This window comes from Triturus cristatus, chromosome 3_2, assembly GCF_964204655.1.
Source record: "Triturus cristatus chromosome 3_2, aTriCri1.1, whole genome shotgun sequence".
In the NCBI taxonomy this organism is placed as follows: domain Eukaryota; kingdom Metazoa; phylum Chordata; class Amphibia; order Caudata; family Salamandridae; genus Triturus; species Triturus cristatus.
In genome coordinates, this window is record NC_140584.1 from 1,134,673,288 (window position 1) to 1,134,690,442 (window position 17,155).

At 42.3% G+C, this 17,155-nt stretch overlaps 1 protein-coding gene across 1 annotated transcript in view; it reads left to right on the top strand.

Moving 5' to 3' along the window:
* Positions 1 to 17,155, top strand: part of LOC146859258 (uncharacterized) — a 400,212-nt gene that overhangs the window by 77,705 nt on the left and 305,352 nt on the right. Inside the window, exons 11-12 of the mRNA XM_085647151.1 lie at positions 13,893 to 14,019; positions 16,626 to 16,736. Of these exons, the coding sequence (XP_085503277.1) occupies positions 13,893 to 14,019; positions 16,626 to 16,736 (238 nt within the window). The remainder of the gene's footprint in view (positions 1 to 13,892; positions 14,020 to 16,625; positions 16,737 to 17,155) is intronic.

Below are 17,155 nucleotides of genomic sequence, written 5' to 3' on the forward strand. Positions count from 1 at the left end.
AATGCAATAGGTCTCACGTAAATGCGAGTCCTATTGCATTGCAAATGCTTGTATTATTTTCCTTTCCCTGCACCTTCCCTCTTGGCTGCGCCTTCACTCGCCCTTGGATCGTTTATAATCAAACGTTCGAGTTTTCACAGTTGAATTATTGTCTGTGTGGACGAATGGATTAGATTATACATAAAGTGTTGCTCCTCTAACTTTCGTACTGACTCAGATTCTTCGTACCTTGTTACGGCTATCTCCACGCAGCCCGTGACTACCTCACCTAACCGGTCGCTCCTAGATAGACAGCACCAGGATTGTTGAGAAGTTCTACAGTGCTCCAATCGTAGGCCATCTTTCACACTAGCAGTACCGCCCACTCCGACACGACCCCCCTCCTCTCCCCCACCTTCAGAGTATGTTCAGCCGTGGTATTAGTTGTTATGTGACCCGTAAGTGCTAGAATTATGGTCAAATGACACCGTTATAACAGCATCTACGGATGACCGACATGTGGCTGAAATCACGGATGGTCCATGTAAGTAGCAGCACTTCTCCCTCCCCCCCTTCCCTCCCACATTGTACCCGGCGCTCTCACCTCGTTATATCCTCTCCAGGCAAAGCATGAGGCAGCTGAACTATTGCTCAGCGAAGGGTCAAGCAACGAGTGCTGTTCCTCAGAAGAGGAACTGGGGGTGGGTTGTGTCCTGCAGCTCAGAGGTGGGATCTGTTAACAGCTCTTCATTCATAAGGAGAAAAGATCACGAGCTAGGTTGAGAAGTGTTCCCCACAGAAGGCAGCAGTTGGAGTACGGGGAGGAAAAGTCAGGGGTGGTAGATGTATTCCTAAAGCAAGAGCTTGTCATAGCCCCCCCCCTTTAAACGAGTATGGCGGGTAGCGTTGAGACCTGCTGCTTTAAGGAGTGAGTGCAGCTTGTGATGAGAGCTAGAGTGAGAGTTGACAGTGTGCTGCAACATCTTTCGGGGGGGGTGTGTGTGCAAGACGAGCTGCCGCTTAGAAGAACGGGCAGTGTGTGGGAGCTGTCAGAAGCAGTAGTTGACCGACTGCAAGTGTTGCTCCATAGAAAAATTGGGAAGTTTTAGGAGCTGGTATTACGAGTTGTCAGTGAGTGCTTTCCCCTCGCAAAACAGACTGAGAATTGTCACAGTTCACACTGAAAGTTTTCGGGCACAAGAGCAGTTATATTTTTTAGAGCAAACGTTGACACAAATTCCACACACTTGAGTGTTTTTGTTTATTTACATGATTTGATATAGTCCTAGCAATTTAATTGAGTCGGGATCTTTTGTATTGCAGCAACGTCCTGTTCATTAACGACGTACACCGTAATAGAACTCATTGATAGCTATAACGGAGGACGTTCCGTTTGAAATCTATGCGCTCATGTAGAAAAATAAAACAATACACCATAAAATAAATAAAAACAGCCTTTCAGTTGCTGTCTAAATAGAATGTGATGGCGTTGTCGAAAAAGTTTGCCTTTCATCCTTATTGCACTGATCCATTGCAGATATTTATGCCCACTTAAGACGTTAACGCACAGAAATATTTTTTAAAACACTGAAAACCTTAACATTGTATACTTCAGTCGCCTCTGTTATCGAGTGAGCACGTAAAGACATTCCATTTCCAGTGCTTCATGATTATGCCTTTCGCTTCATACTACATTTTTATATGAGTCTCCGAATCTGTGCATGTACAAGTTAGAATGCATGTGTTCTGTAATTGTATTTGACCACTTTAGCACCAATGCATCAGTGCAGCACCAATCAGGGCCACTCAGCAGCACCACTGCAACACCACCTGAGCGTCACTCAGCAGCACATGAGCACTACCCCACCACCTCAACAATATTCAGCCACAGCAAAGCACCACCTCAGCATCAGCGCAGCACCACCTCAGCACCAGTGCAGCACCAATTCAGCATTAGCGCAGCACCAGCACAGCACCAACTCAGCATTACTGAACACCACCTCCGCACACCACCACCTCAGTCCCATGTCAGTATAACTCAGCATCACCCGAGCATCAGCACAACATCACCTCGGCACCAGGGCAGACAAACTGGAAGACATTGTATATGTTAATTCTTTTTTTAATAGGGTCGTTCATTTGTACATAATGTTTACTTGGTTATATATAAGGTAACAAAAATCCTTATAATACTTTATTATGTCTTTTCAACATGCTGCACAGCAGCTACACTGCTCTACAACATAGCTTAAACACATTGTCAAAGGCAATAGCTCTCGCTAAACACTTAGAAGGTCCCAAAGGCAAGACCTGTTGGCTATGCCAATGCTTGTTTTAAATTACTACTGGGTGTAAGACCCACTGGAAGTCAGCCCTCTTAAAGCCCTGCACATCATGTGCTATAACCTTCTACTCAGAGCCATTGGAATCGTGCAGTAGGAGAGGACCTACTTATGTGACAGAATTGACTAAATTATGTGGAAAGAAAAGACACATTATGTGTTGTAGTGCATCACATTGAGTGGCAGGATTACTCTGCTATTCTGACATTTTTACATGTTTAGCACTCTTTGGGTAAATGTCTCATTAATGTCAGTTTAAATCCTAAATTTAGCATTCTGCAACTCAAATGTGACCTTTGCACAGAATATGCTACTGCGTGCAACATGCGTGGGAGCGTTTTTAGTTGCTTTTGTCCTGTCATTTTAAATTAGATGAATAGAATTCATTAGGTTGTCTAATAAAGTGTTTTTTGGGCAGTAGGACCATGCCAAACTGTTTTTTTTTGTGTGAGCCTATGCCCATTTTACGTGCAGTATCGTAAAATCATTATGTATAAAACCAATTACCATTTTAAGATCTTGCAACTTTGGAAGCTGGGTGGGGAAGATTCAATAGTCTTGACCTCTCAGCTGTTTTTTTATATTGTTTTGATGGTTGTCTTAAGGCCAATATGTGAGCTGTTGTATTGTTGTTGGTTTCTGAACTAGCTAAAAAATAGTTGGATATTATTGATTTGGGGTCTGCACTCTGATTACCCAATCACCAAATACCTGCCTATATGTTAAAATATATTATGACTCTTCTTGGTTGTATACCGTTAATTTAGTAGTTTCGTGCAATTCACAGCACTGAGGTGGTACAAAGATCACATTAATTATTGATGAATTGGAGGAAATATGATGTTTAGATAGAGCCTTCTAATTAATTTTGAATGCTGCCTTGTTTTGAATAATTTTGAGGATCTTTTGGAGGTGTGTTGTAATAGGAACAATATAATAGGATGAATGTGGTCTAGGTTTGTTGATTCATTTAGAAAGCCCTTTGGCTATGTGGGAGACGGAGAACCATTAATCACATTTCTTTCAGCCATGCAATTGTTCGAAGCGCTTTGATTTACCAACCCTTGCCATCTTTGATGGCAAGGGTTTTGTTTCTTCCGACAGCTCTGTTTCAGATAACTGAGGTTCAAGATTAGTTATTTTCCTTGGGTTTCTGGTTTCCCCTTTTGGTTGAAATGGCTTAAAATATTTGGTCTTGGTAAAATGTTTGCCCAAAAGGGTTGACTTCCTAGAAGGACAGTGGGGTATATATTCTGACATTTGTGCTAAATCATATTGGGTCTTCTGGTTCTGTCTATTGTAAATGCTGCCTTACATCACCTACTTCCATTTTGAGTTGCAATGAGTGAGACTGAAGAAACGGTATCAAAGTTTCTACTAATCTTTAACTTGGCCTGCAGTAGATTGAGCTAGGTTTCATTTGTGGTTTCAAAATAGGCTCCATCGTACCTGTATCACTAGCATTGTTTTCACTGATCGCTGAATTCAATGTAGTCAAAGCAGAAACATTAACTGTCCTCCGTTCTGGAATAATAGGTTGTGTAGGAAGCTGGCTCAGTATATGAATCTATCACTAGGTGATAATACCGAGTCCAGAGGTTCCCCCGAAAGTGTACAGGGCTCAATGTTAAACCCAAAGTGCTCTATTAGTAGTAGTGTGGGCGAACAGTCTTTAGGTCTAACACAGAGGAGTGTAAGACCTCTATTGCACAGACTTGATCAATAATATACATAGGCCTCGAGAAGGAGATCCAATTTTATAAAATTATACTTTGTTCTTTATTTTAAGACCCAGGTCTTCATAAAAAGGTAGGTGCATTTTTAATTAAAAATACTTTTTCACTTTCAAAAATCGACACTCAAGAACGTTTTCTCACTGTTCAATGTTAACCTATGGAGGAAACAATATTGCGATTAAGCAGGTAAGTATTGCACTTACAATTTCAGTCTTTGGAGCCAAACGTCAGCAAGGACCAGGGGTCAGGGAAGTACAAAAAGTGCCCCACCAGCGGCACATGGGTGTACGGGTGCAGAGATCAAAATCTGAGTTTGACCCAATGCATTCAAATGGAGACAGGGGGTGCCTGGAGCCACGCTGCTTGCAGGTAAGTAAATTGGTTGCAGGGGCCAAGCATTGGGGGATTAGGTTAAGCAATGGGGCCACATAGCAGCACCAAACTTACACCACCAGCGGCACAGGGGCGGCCTGGTGCAGAGTGCAAATTCGATGTTGGGCGCCTGATGCTTTTCAAAGAGGATTTTCTTGATTGTAGAGAGGCTGCAGGCGTGGCACCGGAGGTGGCAGGAGGAAGACCAGTGACAGTAGAAGTAAGTTGGGATGTAGGGGGTCGTAGAGGCGCCTTCGATTCAGCTCACTAAGGCTATGGATGCAGGGGTGCCTTTGGATGTCTGAGTCTTCTTACCGGAATGGGCGCGAGTTGTAAAGTCATCCTGTGCCCTGGACACCCTCCAACGTTTTGCTGACTGGTACTGGTGGTAACTGACTCCGACTGACCCTGGGCTCTGCCATGCTGAAAGCAATTAGAGTGCACTGAAAACCCCTACATACACTAGGGTACACTAAGGGTTGGAGTATCCCTGTGATTGGCATGACCTACCCCTTACGGCCCTAATACATAATAAGGCAGGGGGATTGAAACTATCTATCAGTCCCTAGTATTGATGGAGCAAGATTTAACATAAAAAGAAACTTGCTCGTATGCAATCCTCTCGAATAACCTGTAACATTATATTGAACTTGTTGTGAGTACTAACAGTGCACCAAATTTTACATATTGTATCCAGGGGACGCTTTCCTATGTGCTTTACTAATGAATAACCCGAGTGTCCTAAAATGACCGTCAAAAAACGCTGGAACTTTTCTGTGCATGCGTCTACTACATCTATGTAGTATGACGTTTTCTGTCGCTTGGGGGGTTAGTAAATCTTTGCAGCTGCGCAATAGCTTTTAATAAGGCTGCTTTAAAGTAACGCAGTAACGCACATGCTGTGCTGAAACTAGCCTATGCAAGTTCTACTAAGCTATTAATGCAAAAGATTTTTTAAATAAATGGGGTTAGAGTAGAAGTAAGTGGTATACAGTGAATTCATTTAAGTTTGATTCTAATGTGTTCTTTTTTGACTTTATTAATAGTTCATATTTGGGCCTTGGAGGGTGACCGCGTCCCTGTTTCCTAGTGGCTTCTATGCATATGCAACGTCTGCTTGTTCTGAACAAGTGAAGTAAATTGACTGACTGCCAAACCCTAAGCCCAGCAAGGACATGGGAAACCCAACTCTTGACCCTACGAGAGGAAGAGGATGCAACATTGTAAAATAGACTTATCGATCCACATATGAAATGCTTGTGGGAATAAAGCTTGTGGGTATTAAAATTAAGGGGTGGAGAACTAGACAATAGACTAAAGAAAAATATTGCATATGGTGTGATGTCCTCACCCCACTGCTTGGCCCAATCAAATTGCGGGTGAACATGGAATTGATACATTTGGGGGAGCATCATACATTTGCATTGGTATAACAGAGGTAAGTTCTATATAGTTAGACACACTTGATACTGAGATGCTGATGCTATGCTGAGATGCTGCCTGATTTTGCTGCAATCTGACTGAAGAATCCAACACTAGGGAAATTCGCGGAATAACCGAGGAGGCATATCTAGGAAGAGGTCGGGACGAGCCCGAGCCGGAGAAAGTAGCACCAGAGAGGGGTGTAACGCTGGCGTTACACTAGACGAGGTCACCTTCCCTGTTCTGAACCCTTGACTCTCTGATGTCGGGGTCCTCATACCATACTAGGTAATTATAACTGTAGGATAAATGCTCCGTACTTGCTCTCTATTCTTTCTCTCCTCAGGTATTGTCATTGCAAGAATTTAATTGATAAACTGATTATAAGCTAACTTTACTATTTTTCCTGATGGAGAATTTTGGCATATCCATGTGTATTCTGATTTGACTCACAAAATTATTAATTCAGATAAACTTTTAAAACTTCTTCTGAGTCTGTGGTTCTTTAAAATAAAGTTAAATGCATTATTGTATTTTCCTCCCTATTCTAATCAACTACTAGATCTTTCGAATTGTTCATTTACTCAGGAGACATGAATGGTAAGAATGCTGGTGTAAAAGTTTCGTAGGGTAACTAAAATTGATGACCAGTGGATATTTGCCAGCTCATTGCATGTATGAATGTATATGGGCCCAAATGAGTGTTGTGTGTATGAATGTGTAGAGCTGGTAAACTCCGCTGCATCAGTGTATAAGAGAGCATGGCAGTTTAGAGGCCAGCAGACCTTTCTGCACTTGCATGTGTGCACTGCTGAAGCCTGAGTTCAGTTTAAAAGTGGCTCTGTGCTACAGGACTGCTTTTAAAATGTAAATTTTGCCCAAGCTCGACTTTTGTATTTGGGGCACTTAAAATGGTTACCCTACAATGTTTGGGCATATTAAGTACCCCCAGGGTCTCCCTTAGTGGTCCCAGGGGTGGGGGGGGGGTGGGGTCAGGTATCTATAAAGTGGACCCTTATAAAATTAGTTTCATATGCCCTGGGTAAAGTGACATTGCACATTCCACTCCCCACATTTATGATAAAGTGCTGCCCCAAATCGACTTTGGTGGTAGGAGCACTGTGGAGGGAGAATCTGCAATATTTGTACATATTCAGAACCCCTACAGTCTCCATAAGGTGTTCCTGGGGTGGGGTCCTGTAGATATATATAGTACTTCTAAAATATGTTTTTATAACCCCTAGCAAAAGTCACTTTTCCCATTGCAAAGCCCATGCCATAGGTTAACATTGGACAAGGTTATTAGTTAATAAATTGGGGAAAGAAAACCCATACAACTAGGATTAAAGGACTCAGTAGAATGGTAATGATAAATCCAACAATATGGTATTGAATTTATTGTAAAATGTACAGACAAGAAATTATAAGACTTTTTTTTTAGTCAGTAAGCCAAAATTCAACCCTGTACTGCTCTGCCGTGATTGGTCATAGTGGGTGAGCCAGGCTGCTTTGAAGAGATGATAAATGACCCCTAGGGTTAGAGGCCTCTCGGTGGGGACTGAACGTTGTGCTTTACCTCGCTTTCCCCCACCTTAGGGGTGGGGTTGGCAGAGGTGGGCATGCAGTAGTAGCTGTGTACAAAAGCAACATTGGAATGTTCATCTGCAGGCCTTTACGGGCCCATAGAAGCACAGAGCACTCCATTGTGTTCAATGGAGTGCTCCACATTCCAATGTTCTAATATAGCCTTATAGCCCGCCGTTGCGGGCTATACCGGCTATTAAAGGCCCGCTGCAGCATTAAAGGCCCGAGCCGAAGGCGAGGGACTTTAACAAAAGCAGCGGGACTTTAATAGCGGTATAGTCCTGCTACGAAGGGCTACAAGGCTATTAGAACATTCTGCCACTAGGGGGCAGAATATTCTAACAAATTAAACAAAGGCTTCTCGAAGCTCGAGGGGATTTAAATCCCCTCGAGCTTCGAGAGGCCTTTGTAAAACATTGGAATGTTGCTCTGCGGGCCTTTACCGGCCCGTAGAAGCAGGAAGCACTTCATTGTCTACAATGGAGCTCCCAACATTCCAGTGTTCTAATAACTGAAGAATAAATATTTATAGGTGTTTTTGGGATCTGAATTTGTTTTATCAGCATTAAAAAAATAAACAGTGCATCTGGCAATGATTACTTATCTATTAATGTTATAAAAATGCTGAACTTTGTATTGGTCATACACGCACTACCCACATTTTGCTGCGGTAGTATCTTTATCACTTGGAATTTAACTAGCGCTATTGATATTATTAAACTTTTCCCATGGTTATTTAACTTCTTCCTAATGCTTCGGGATAGGTTTATGCCTCGTCGCATTGTTTATTCACTAGCTGGATAACTTGAACTAAGAGGTTTGGTGGTTGTATCTGACATTTTTGTGTCTGACAAAGCTTTGTCGGCGGCTATCCCAAATGCAGAGGTTTTTGCACCTATTTCTATTTAATGAACGTCTGCCATAAGTGATTACTGTTGGATTCTCTTCCAAATTCCAGAATTCTCACCCAATATTGAACAAGTTGTTGTCCAAGCTTGAGCCTCTTCTTTGTTTACCTTTCTTTGTTTTACTTATGGGTTGACTATGAGGTGGTTGCGAAATGTCTGCCTGTGCTTATGCAGTTTGAAACTTGGCTTTTCCACTTAATTATAAGGTCTTATTGAAAAATTTAAAAACAAAATTGATCATTCTTTGATTATTCTTTGAGCAGCTTTCCTCCTTTTCCCTCAACCCATTCCCCACGGTTTCATTACCCTTTATCTTTTCCTGAAAGACTTATTTCCTGGTACTCTGATCCAAATGTTCCCTTTGTTTAGGGGGATCAGTTATCAACTGCATATGGTGTATGGCCGCATAAGCCCATCACACAGCCGGAAAAGAGATAGGGCTGCAAAACTGCTGAATACACAAGTTTTCATCATAGGGCTGCGGCCAGAACCGGGAGGTGAGAGTGACTATGGAAGTAGGTGATGGTGGGTGAAGCAGCAGCCAGCAGATGGTTACCAGGTGCCCGAGTTGTGAATGCTGCAAGCCATACTAGAGCTGCCATCTCGCTTGCCCTGACCAGCCGGCAGAAGTTGTATATCTTTCTGCTGGCACTGATCCTTGCCCCTCCAGCGACCAACTCCTTAGCCACAGGAAAGGGTGGCAGCACAAGCACTCCAGAGCTCTCCAACACTGACCTGGAGCTCATAAACACCAAGCCGGTGGTCGAAGCTGCAGCAGCGAGGGCCCTACCGTGTCTGACCGCCTCCACAGATCGATCTCCAATCTGACGAGGTCTGATGCTTGACTTGCACTTCCACTACACTCACCACAGACACAGTGTGACTGTTAGGCATATCACAATGAAACTGATTCCAGGTTGCTTTACTCCCCTTCCCTTGTTGCCCTCCCTTCGTTTAATTCTCAATGATAGCTCTACATTTATGAGGCATTACCTATTCTATAACAGGGTACTTGGGCCCTACCCTACCTCGATGTGGGAATAAAGAATATAACTTATTTTAAAACCAGCTTATATCGTTTTTTTGAGCGTAAATTACAACCATTCCAGATCAGTTGGCAGCAGAAGGAAACATAAGAAATAGCCTAATCTTCAGCCAATTTTGCATTTCATCTTTAAGATTAACATTAAATGTTTCATATTAAGCAATTTTGTTAAACATTAGTACTTTATTGTATCTGTTATGTCAAGCATCCAGTAGAACCATTCACTATAATGATTTCACTTAAGTGGGTTTCTTTGGATGTGTAGCTTTCTGACCCGCTTAATAACCACCGGCCCACATTTTTTGGAGGGCGTTGCTTCATGGCTATCTCCGATGGCCCAAAGCAAACTAGACTTTCACTGTATCTTTACATCTGTTATGTCAAGCATTGTGTAGAACCATTTACTCTAAAGATTTCACTTAAAATACGTTTCTTTGGCTGTGCAAGCTTACCGATCCGCTTATTAGCCACCAACCCACATTTAGTTGCATGAGGTTGCTTCATGGCTATCTCAGGGGGAACAAGGCACACTAGACCCTCACAATATCTTTGACAGTGTTTGTTGAGCTATATTTGTGCTTTCGACATATTTTATCAACAATGATTGGAAAGGAACAAAGGCTAATGGGCCAATGTGTGCTGTGATTGATGAGGGAAAGCAGCACATGTTTTTAACATAGCAAAAATGTTCTATAGTTATCAAAGAATGGAAAATGGGCTGCAGGAATTAAATGGATAAAAATTGATGAAATATTGCATCTGGACATGGACGCAGAGAAAGTCATGAAAAGTAAGAACTTGAATTTGAAGTATGAACATAGTTTGAATATTCAATTTCTAACAATGCTAGAAATGGGGATCTCTAGTTGGCAGCGGCTGGCGCCAAGGTCCACATAGGGATCCTTCTTCCTAGGTCAGAGTAAGGGGGCTACACCCTTGGACAACCGCTGCTCAACCCTATGGTAATGTAGCACGAGCAGACAGGCCTATCTCAGAGGCAGTGTGTGAAGCATTTATGACCAAACACAATAACGCAGGAAGGACGCTACAAACGGACACCACAAGTAGTTATAGAAAATAGTTATCTTTATATAGACTGAACACGAGGCTTAAAAGCACTCAAGAAACCACAATGCACACAATTACAGATTCCCTTCAAAAGCAATCAATGCACTCAAAAAGCGCGTGGAACGAACTTAGTTCGAGGCCGGGTTCCACGCGACCCGATGATGCACAATGTACCTGAGATTTAAAGGGGGTACGGAACGCAGCCTCACAAGGAAGCCGTGGTGATGACAGGCGTACTCGCAGTGGCCACGGCTCCCGGCTGTAGCGGTCCGCAGCGTGCACTCACGATAATCCTGGGGCGGGGCTTAAGGCAGGCACCCAGCGGCACACGCATGTGATAACAAGATCCTCGAAGTGGTGACTAGTGCGGGCACTCAGCGGCACAGCTCCTCAGCTGCAGCGGCCCATACTAGTGATGGCGATGATTCTCGTAGGATGGCAAATGCGGGCACTCAGCGGCACAGCTCCTCAGCTGCAGCGGCCCACTATAGCGATAGCGATGATTTTGGTAACACAGGCAAATGCGGGCTCTTAGCAGCACCAGCACCTCAGCTGCGGCGGCCCACAATAGCGATTGCGATGATTCTCGTAGGACGGCAAATGCGGACAGTCAGCGGCACTCCTCAGCTGCAGCGGCCCACAATAGCGATTGCGATGATTCTCGTAGGACGGCAAATGCGGGCACTCTGCGGCACAGCTCCTCAGCTGCAGCGGCCCACAATAGCGATGATTTTGATAACACAGGCAAATGCGGGCTCTCAGCGGCACCAGCTCCTCAGCTGCGGCGGCCCACAATGGCGATAACTATGATTTTCATAGTACGGCAAATGCGGGCAATCAGCGGCACAGCTCCTTAGCTGCAGCGGCCCACACTAGCGATACGATGACTTTCAGCCCGCGTTCCCCGCAGTAGAAGCAGAGGCTCTGGAATTCTCAACAGAGGCCTCACCTGCGAGTACAATTCCCCTCAAATAGGAATCCGGGCGGCTGATGGGTGAAGTCTAATGTCCCTGAGACTTCAGCAGGAGGCAAGCTCAAATCAGGCCCTTGGGTAGTTGCTTGAGCAAAATGGATGAAAGTTTCAAAGTCCTTTCCCTCTAGTTACACCGACAGAGGTTTGTTTGACATCCAGAAGTAACACACCGTGTAGGGGTTTTAGCACAGATCTTTATACCCCAAAAGTCTTTATTCTCAAAAAGTCACAAATCACTGAACCCAGCCAGAACCGGTTTGGTGTCGTCCTGGAGCACTTTATTTACGAGGGTAAATCCTGCCTTTCAGGGAGAGGGGTTCTGCCATCAGACGCACAGTGGGAGGTGGAGCCATCATTCACCTTGCCAGGCACAGCGCTGCTCAGATCAAAGGGTCAACCCTCCCCATACTCCAACTGCAGATCTCTCTATTTAATCCAGGTCGGTCTCAGCCTGCCCTGACCCTCCAAAACCAGACAGCCAATGCACATAACAGCAGAGCACACGGGAAGGCTTATGCAAGAAAATACCTACTTCCCAAAAGTGGTAGTTTCAAACACAGAATATTGAAATAATCGTCACTAAAAGATGCACTTTAAATATTTGGAGCTCAGGCATACTAAATTCGACATTCCTATCATGTTCCTTAGGTCAATTAGGATTATACCAATTCATACAGTCAATTTACAATAGGGAGCATTCGCGCTGTGGCATTGAATGCCAGTGGCATAGCGCCCAGAGCACCTAACACCGGCACACGCAGAGGAGACAAAAGTGAAAAATGGAAGAGAGACCCACGCCAATAGTGCCAGGTCTAACACTAACATTATATATATTTATTTCTTAAATTTTCAAATCTTGGCACCCTTTCTAGAACTATCATTCCACTCTTGGAATTGAGATCACCAGTTGCCTTTCCTGTATGCAGGGATCCTAGGTTTTGCAAAAAACAAACTGCTCCTAACTACAGTGGCTTCTTTGAATTCACAAAATCGTGTATGTCAAAGAGGTGCTGGCAGCAACGCACACTTGAGACGTGTGTACCCTCAATTGAAAGAACGATGTCAGTGAAGGAGTAGCTCACAAACGGATAATGTTGTCCTCTTTCGACTCACAATCTCCAGTGTACTTGCAGGCCTTCGAGTTTCAAGGTACTTGTACTATGTCAGTTTGCACTTAAAATCCATCATAGCATACAACAAAGCGATCTTGCCATTGTTTTACAAACAGGTTGGGTTATTAACATAAGGATAACCTTCTCAGCACTACACATTTCACTAAATCTAAATGTCTCCCCTATTGAACCAGAATCCCATACAATACTATCTGTCTAATAGTAGAAGATAACAGCTCACATACTTAAACAGAATGTAAATGCATGTGAACCTCAATCTAACAACTAATGTTTAATACCCGTACCCATTTCCGTACACCCCTGCCAGCTTAGAAAACAGAGTTGCATATTTTAATGGCACGCTATTGATGCTATGCTTACTTGATCTTTGTCGATGATATCCTGTGCACATTGTGCTGGCTGTGAACAATAATCTGTGCATCCTGCAAAGGCATTTGTGACCTGTAGACTACAGTATTAGCAGGAACATTCCGTATAAACATTCCATATAAGAAGTCAACTTTTTTTTAACCACTGAAAGTCACATTGTCCCTGCCACACATCAGTGACCCAACATCTGCTTCCAGATTTTCTACCCGAGAAGTAAACCTAAAATAGTGACAGACATTGCAGGTATGCAATGTTTGCATAATGAAAAGGCACAATTACAATTAGGGGTCGAATGTGTCTGCTCATCATCTGACAACCTGCAAATCTGTTTTTGAGTCCCATAAGAGCTGCTGACGGTATCTTCTGGGGTTTGGGAAAATGAGTATCATTCAGTTGAGTGTGCAAAAACACCTACAGATTATTCTGCTCTAAACTGCAAAGCTGTTGCAGGTGGCCTGTGAAAATATTAGTATTATTGCACACAGTATGTATGTGTCATACCTACACAAAAAAGTGTATTTCACTACACAGTAGGCTAAGTACAACTGCAGTGCACCTAATGTGCAGTAGTGCTGTATGGGTAATACACAGTCATGCAAGCTGTATTGCTGAACATTGCATGGTAAGTGACATGCTGAGTTGCAAGGATCTCTGTCATTTTGCAAGGTTGGTTGTTGAAAGGAAGTGCCCATGAGTTTCAAGCTGTGCTGCTCAGATTTTATTGACCGGTGGGAGAATTTCTGTTTTCTGAAAAGGGGCAGTTCTCCCTGTGATGTGGCATCTTTACAGCTTATTTAAAATTGTTAGCCCTATTCTTGTTCTTGAACTACATGATATCTCCAGTTTATTGGGGCTGTTTTCCACATGGTCGCCTAGTTAGAGTGGGATAAAACAAAGAGGTGTCTCTGTTTCCTGTTTTGCTTAACACTGTTTGATTTTGCGGCACATTATGTTTTTCCAGGCACCGGTTACATTCCTTGACGTTGCTGCTTATTTCTCGGATGAAGAGTGGAAACTCCTGCACGAATGGCAGAAAGAACTTTATCAAAGCGTGATGCATGACATTCACCAAGCATTGGTCTCTCTGGGTAATGTTGCGCTCAATCACTGTGATGAGGTGAATTCTAACATTTGTATGGTCTGTTATAAACCTGGCATTGGTCCAGTTTCACTCATTATACTGTTTTGACCTGATTTCACATGAAGAATTGTAATATCACATTGTGCTATGTGCAACAAGACACTAAGGGCCTAATTACAATGTCGGGACGACGTAAAGGAATCGCCCGGTCTCTTATCTGTACACTAAGGGCTTCACTAAGAGGTTTTTTCACTTTTGAGTAATTTACACTTTTGTGTACATATACTATATTTTGACTATTAACTAAATCAAAGTATATATATATATATATATATATATATACACTCCAAAAGTGCAACTTGCACTTTGATTTTGTGGAAAAAGTGTCAAAAGTAGTAAACGTAATCAAATGTGTAAATTACTCAAAAGTGTAAATTAAACTTTTAGAGTTATTTTACACTTAGATTTTGAGACTAGCTAAAAAGTAATAAACGTACACAAAAGTGTAAACTACTCAAATGTAACTATTTCAGAATTTTGTGACTAGCCAAAAGTTAGTTAAACTACTCAAAAGTGTATAGTGTAAACTTACTCAAATGTGTAAGTGCACTCTAATTGTGTGGCTACCGAAAAAGTAGTAAACTACTTAAAAGCAGGCCGGGGCGTAGTTTGCGGAGTTTTGCTATGCTGAACTCAGCGAAGTAACCAAAAAACTCCACAGAGTTTCGCAAGTTGTGGAGTGCAGTGCAAACTACCGTTCGCATTGGTGTTCCTGCCGCTCAGGTAAAAATTCTACCCGGGCGGCAGCTCACGCTCGCAAACTTAATGTTTACGTGCGCAAACGGGGGGAAAACTCTGCTGCATTACTCGGAGTGGAGTTTTCTGCAGTCCGCAAACTCTGCAGAGGGCAGAAAACTCAGCAAACTGAGCGGAGTTCACCGCCCAGGCCTACTTAAAAGTGTATACTCACTAGGTCCTCCTGTTTGTTGGAGACATGTAAGATACACTTGTCGAGTAAATGTACAATCCGGAATTTGTGAATAGCTAAAAAGTAGTAAACTTACTCTAAAGAGTAAATTTCTCAAAAGTGTAAGTTACCTTTGTGAATGAGGTCATAATTGTGTAGATTCATGGGACTATGGAGCATTGTTTTCCTTTGCTCGGTCACGTTGCTGTGATTCTGCTACTTTACTTAACTGTTTGTACTATTAATTTATTTAATTCCACTATCCTGACTGTGCCCAAAAGGGGAATGCCCTGAATTACTCTTTTGCAATAAATGCATCACTTGTCTTTGTCCTGTCTCTATCCTGTGAACATGTTACCTGTAGTTAATGTATTACTTTTTTTCACTCTTTCGCTATAATTTGCCTGTACGGTTTCTGGGTTTCCTTTATGCTATATAAGACACAAAACGGTGGGATAGCTGGGATAAGTGGTGCACTCTCCCACATAAATCAAGAAAGTTCAAAGTCCTGGTAGTTCAATGTCAATGTCCAAATAATTTCTGGTGCTCAACAGATGTAAGAGCCATCCATTCTTCCTTGGCTGGATAGGTCCAGGAAAGAAGAACAAAAATTCTCCAGGCACCCAGAAGTTAAATGAGGTCGTGGTTTCTATAGTTCTTTTATTCTTCACATTATACACTGCCCTTTGCCAACACGTGTTTCGTCTCAGACTGTTCTTGTTACAGCAGACTTCATCAGGGCTTAGTATCTCTTATCATTCCAACCAATTGGTGTGTTCTATTTTGATGAGGTATCTTATCACACTCCAAATCCGTGTGTAAGGCTTAGTGTTTGTTTAGAGCGTGTATATATTGACGAATATTTGCAAAGTGTAACTTATGTCTTCTTCGCTGCCTAGAGTCATGGCGCGGTCAAGTGTTTTGGCGTGGGTAACAAGAGCAGCCTGAGACGAAACACATGTTGGCAATGGGCAGTGTATAATGTGAAGAAGAATAAAAGAACTATTGAAACCACTACCCCATTTTACTTGTGTGTGCCTGGAGAAGTTTTGTTGTTCCTTTACGCTATCTCTGTGAAATGAATGCTTACTTTCCTCAACTCTTTCAGACAAACCTGAAATTATCACTTTACTATGAATATATTCGTTTTATGCTTTATCTATACAGTGTTCTGATTTTCTGTACTTTGTGTCTAATGAATTCATCTCTCCTTTATTGTTTCTCTGTATCGTCAATGCTTGTTTTTAATTTATCTATCTCTTTACTCTGCATACATTACTTTAATTTGCTCTGTCTTCATAGTATATGTTTTACTTTTATTTACTCTGTAATGTGAATGTATAATTTTCCTTTCCTCTATCTCTGCACAATACATATTTTTTCTTTACTTAATCTCAGTACAATGAACACTGAATTTTCTTCCGTTCTTTCTTAGTACTGTCAATATATTCCTTTCCTTTGATCTATGCCTGCTTTACTATCTGTGTAATGTGAAGGAATTTCATTTGTGTCACTCTCTCAGTAATGCATATTTATTTATTTCCCTATCTCTTTTTCTCCTTTGTCCTGTCATTTTACCACCAATGTGTTACTATTTCTGGGGAAAGGCTAAATTATTGTTCATTTTACTTTCCCTTTAATCATAGGTCCACTCATTGCCACCTCTGTCTTTGCCATAAGACCTAAAGAAAAGCCTGTTCCTCCTTCTAAGGACAATCCAGATCCAAGGAGAAGATACAATATTAGACATTCCCCCTGTGAGTAAAAGTGCCATATATGATTAAGATAGGTGAATGTGCACAACACTACCTGTCCATAAAACATCACTTGCACATTATGCAAAACTACATACACCATGTTTTTGGAGATATGTGCCATGACACAAACCCCCAAAAAACAGTCAACATGTGGAAGTATTGATTGTATGTATAGTTAATCCACAGAAATCCAAGGATCACTCTTGTGATTCATGTTTGAAAAATTCTTTAACAAACCTAACTGAACTAAATCTTTCATCGTCTGCAGACCCACACACTTAGTTTACGACACTTCCTAACTCTAATTTGTTTGTGAGTGGCTGGGATTTGGGTCTCTGTTGGCTATGGTGGATCTGCATTGAAAAGATAAAACTGCCTTTGCTTTCCGTAGGGTACCCTCCGTCACACATTAGCCCAGA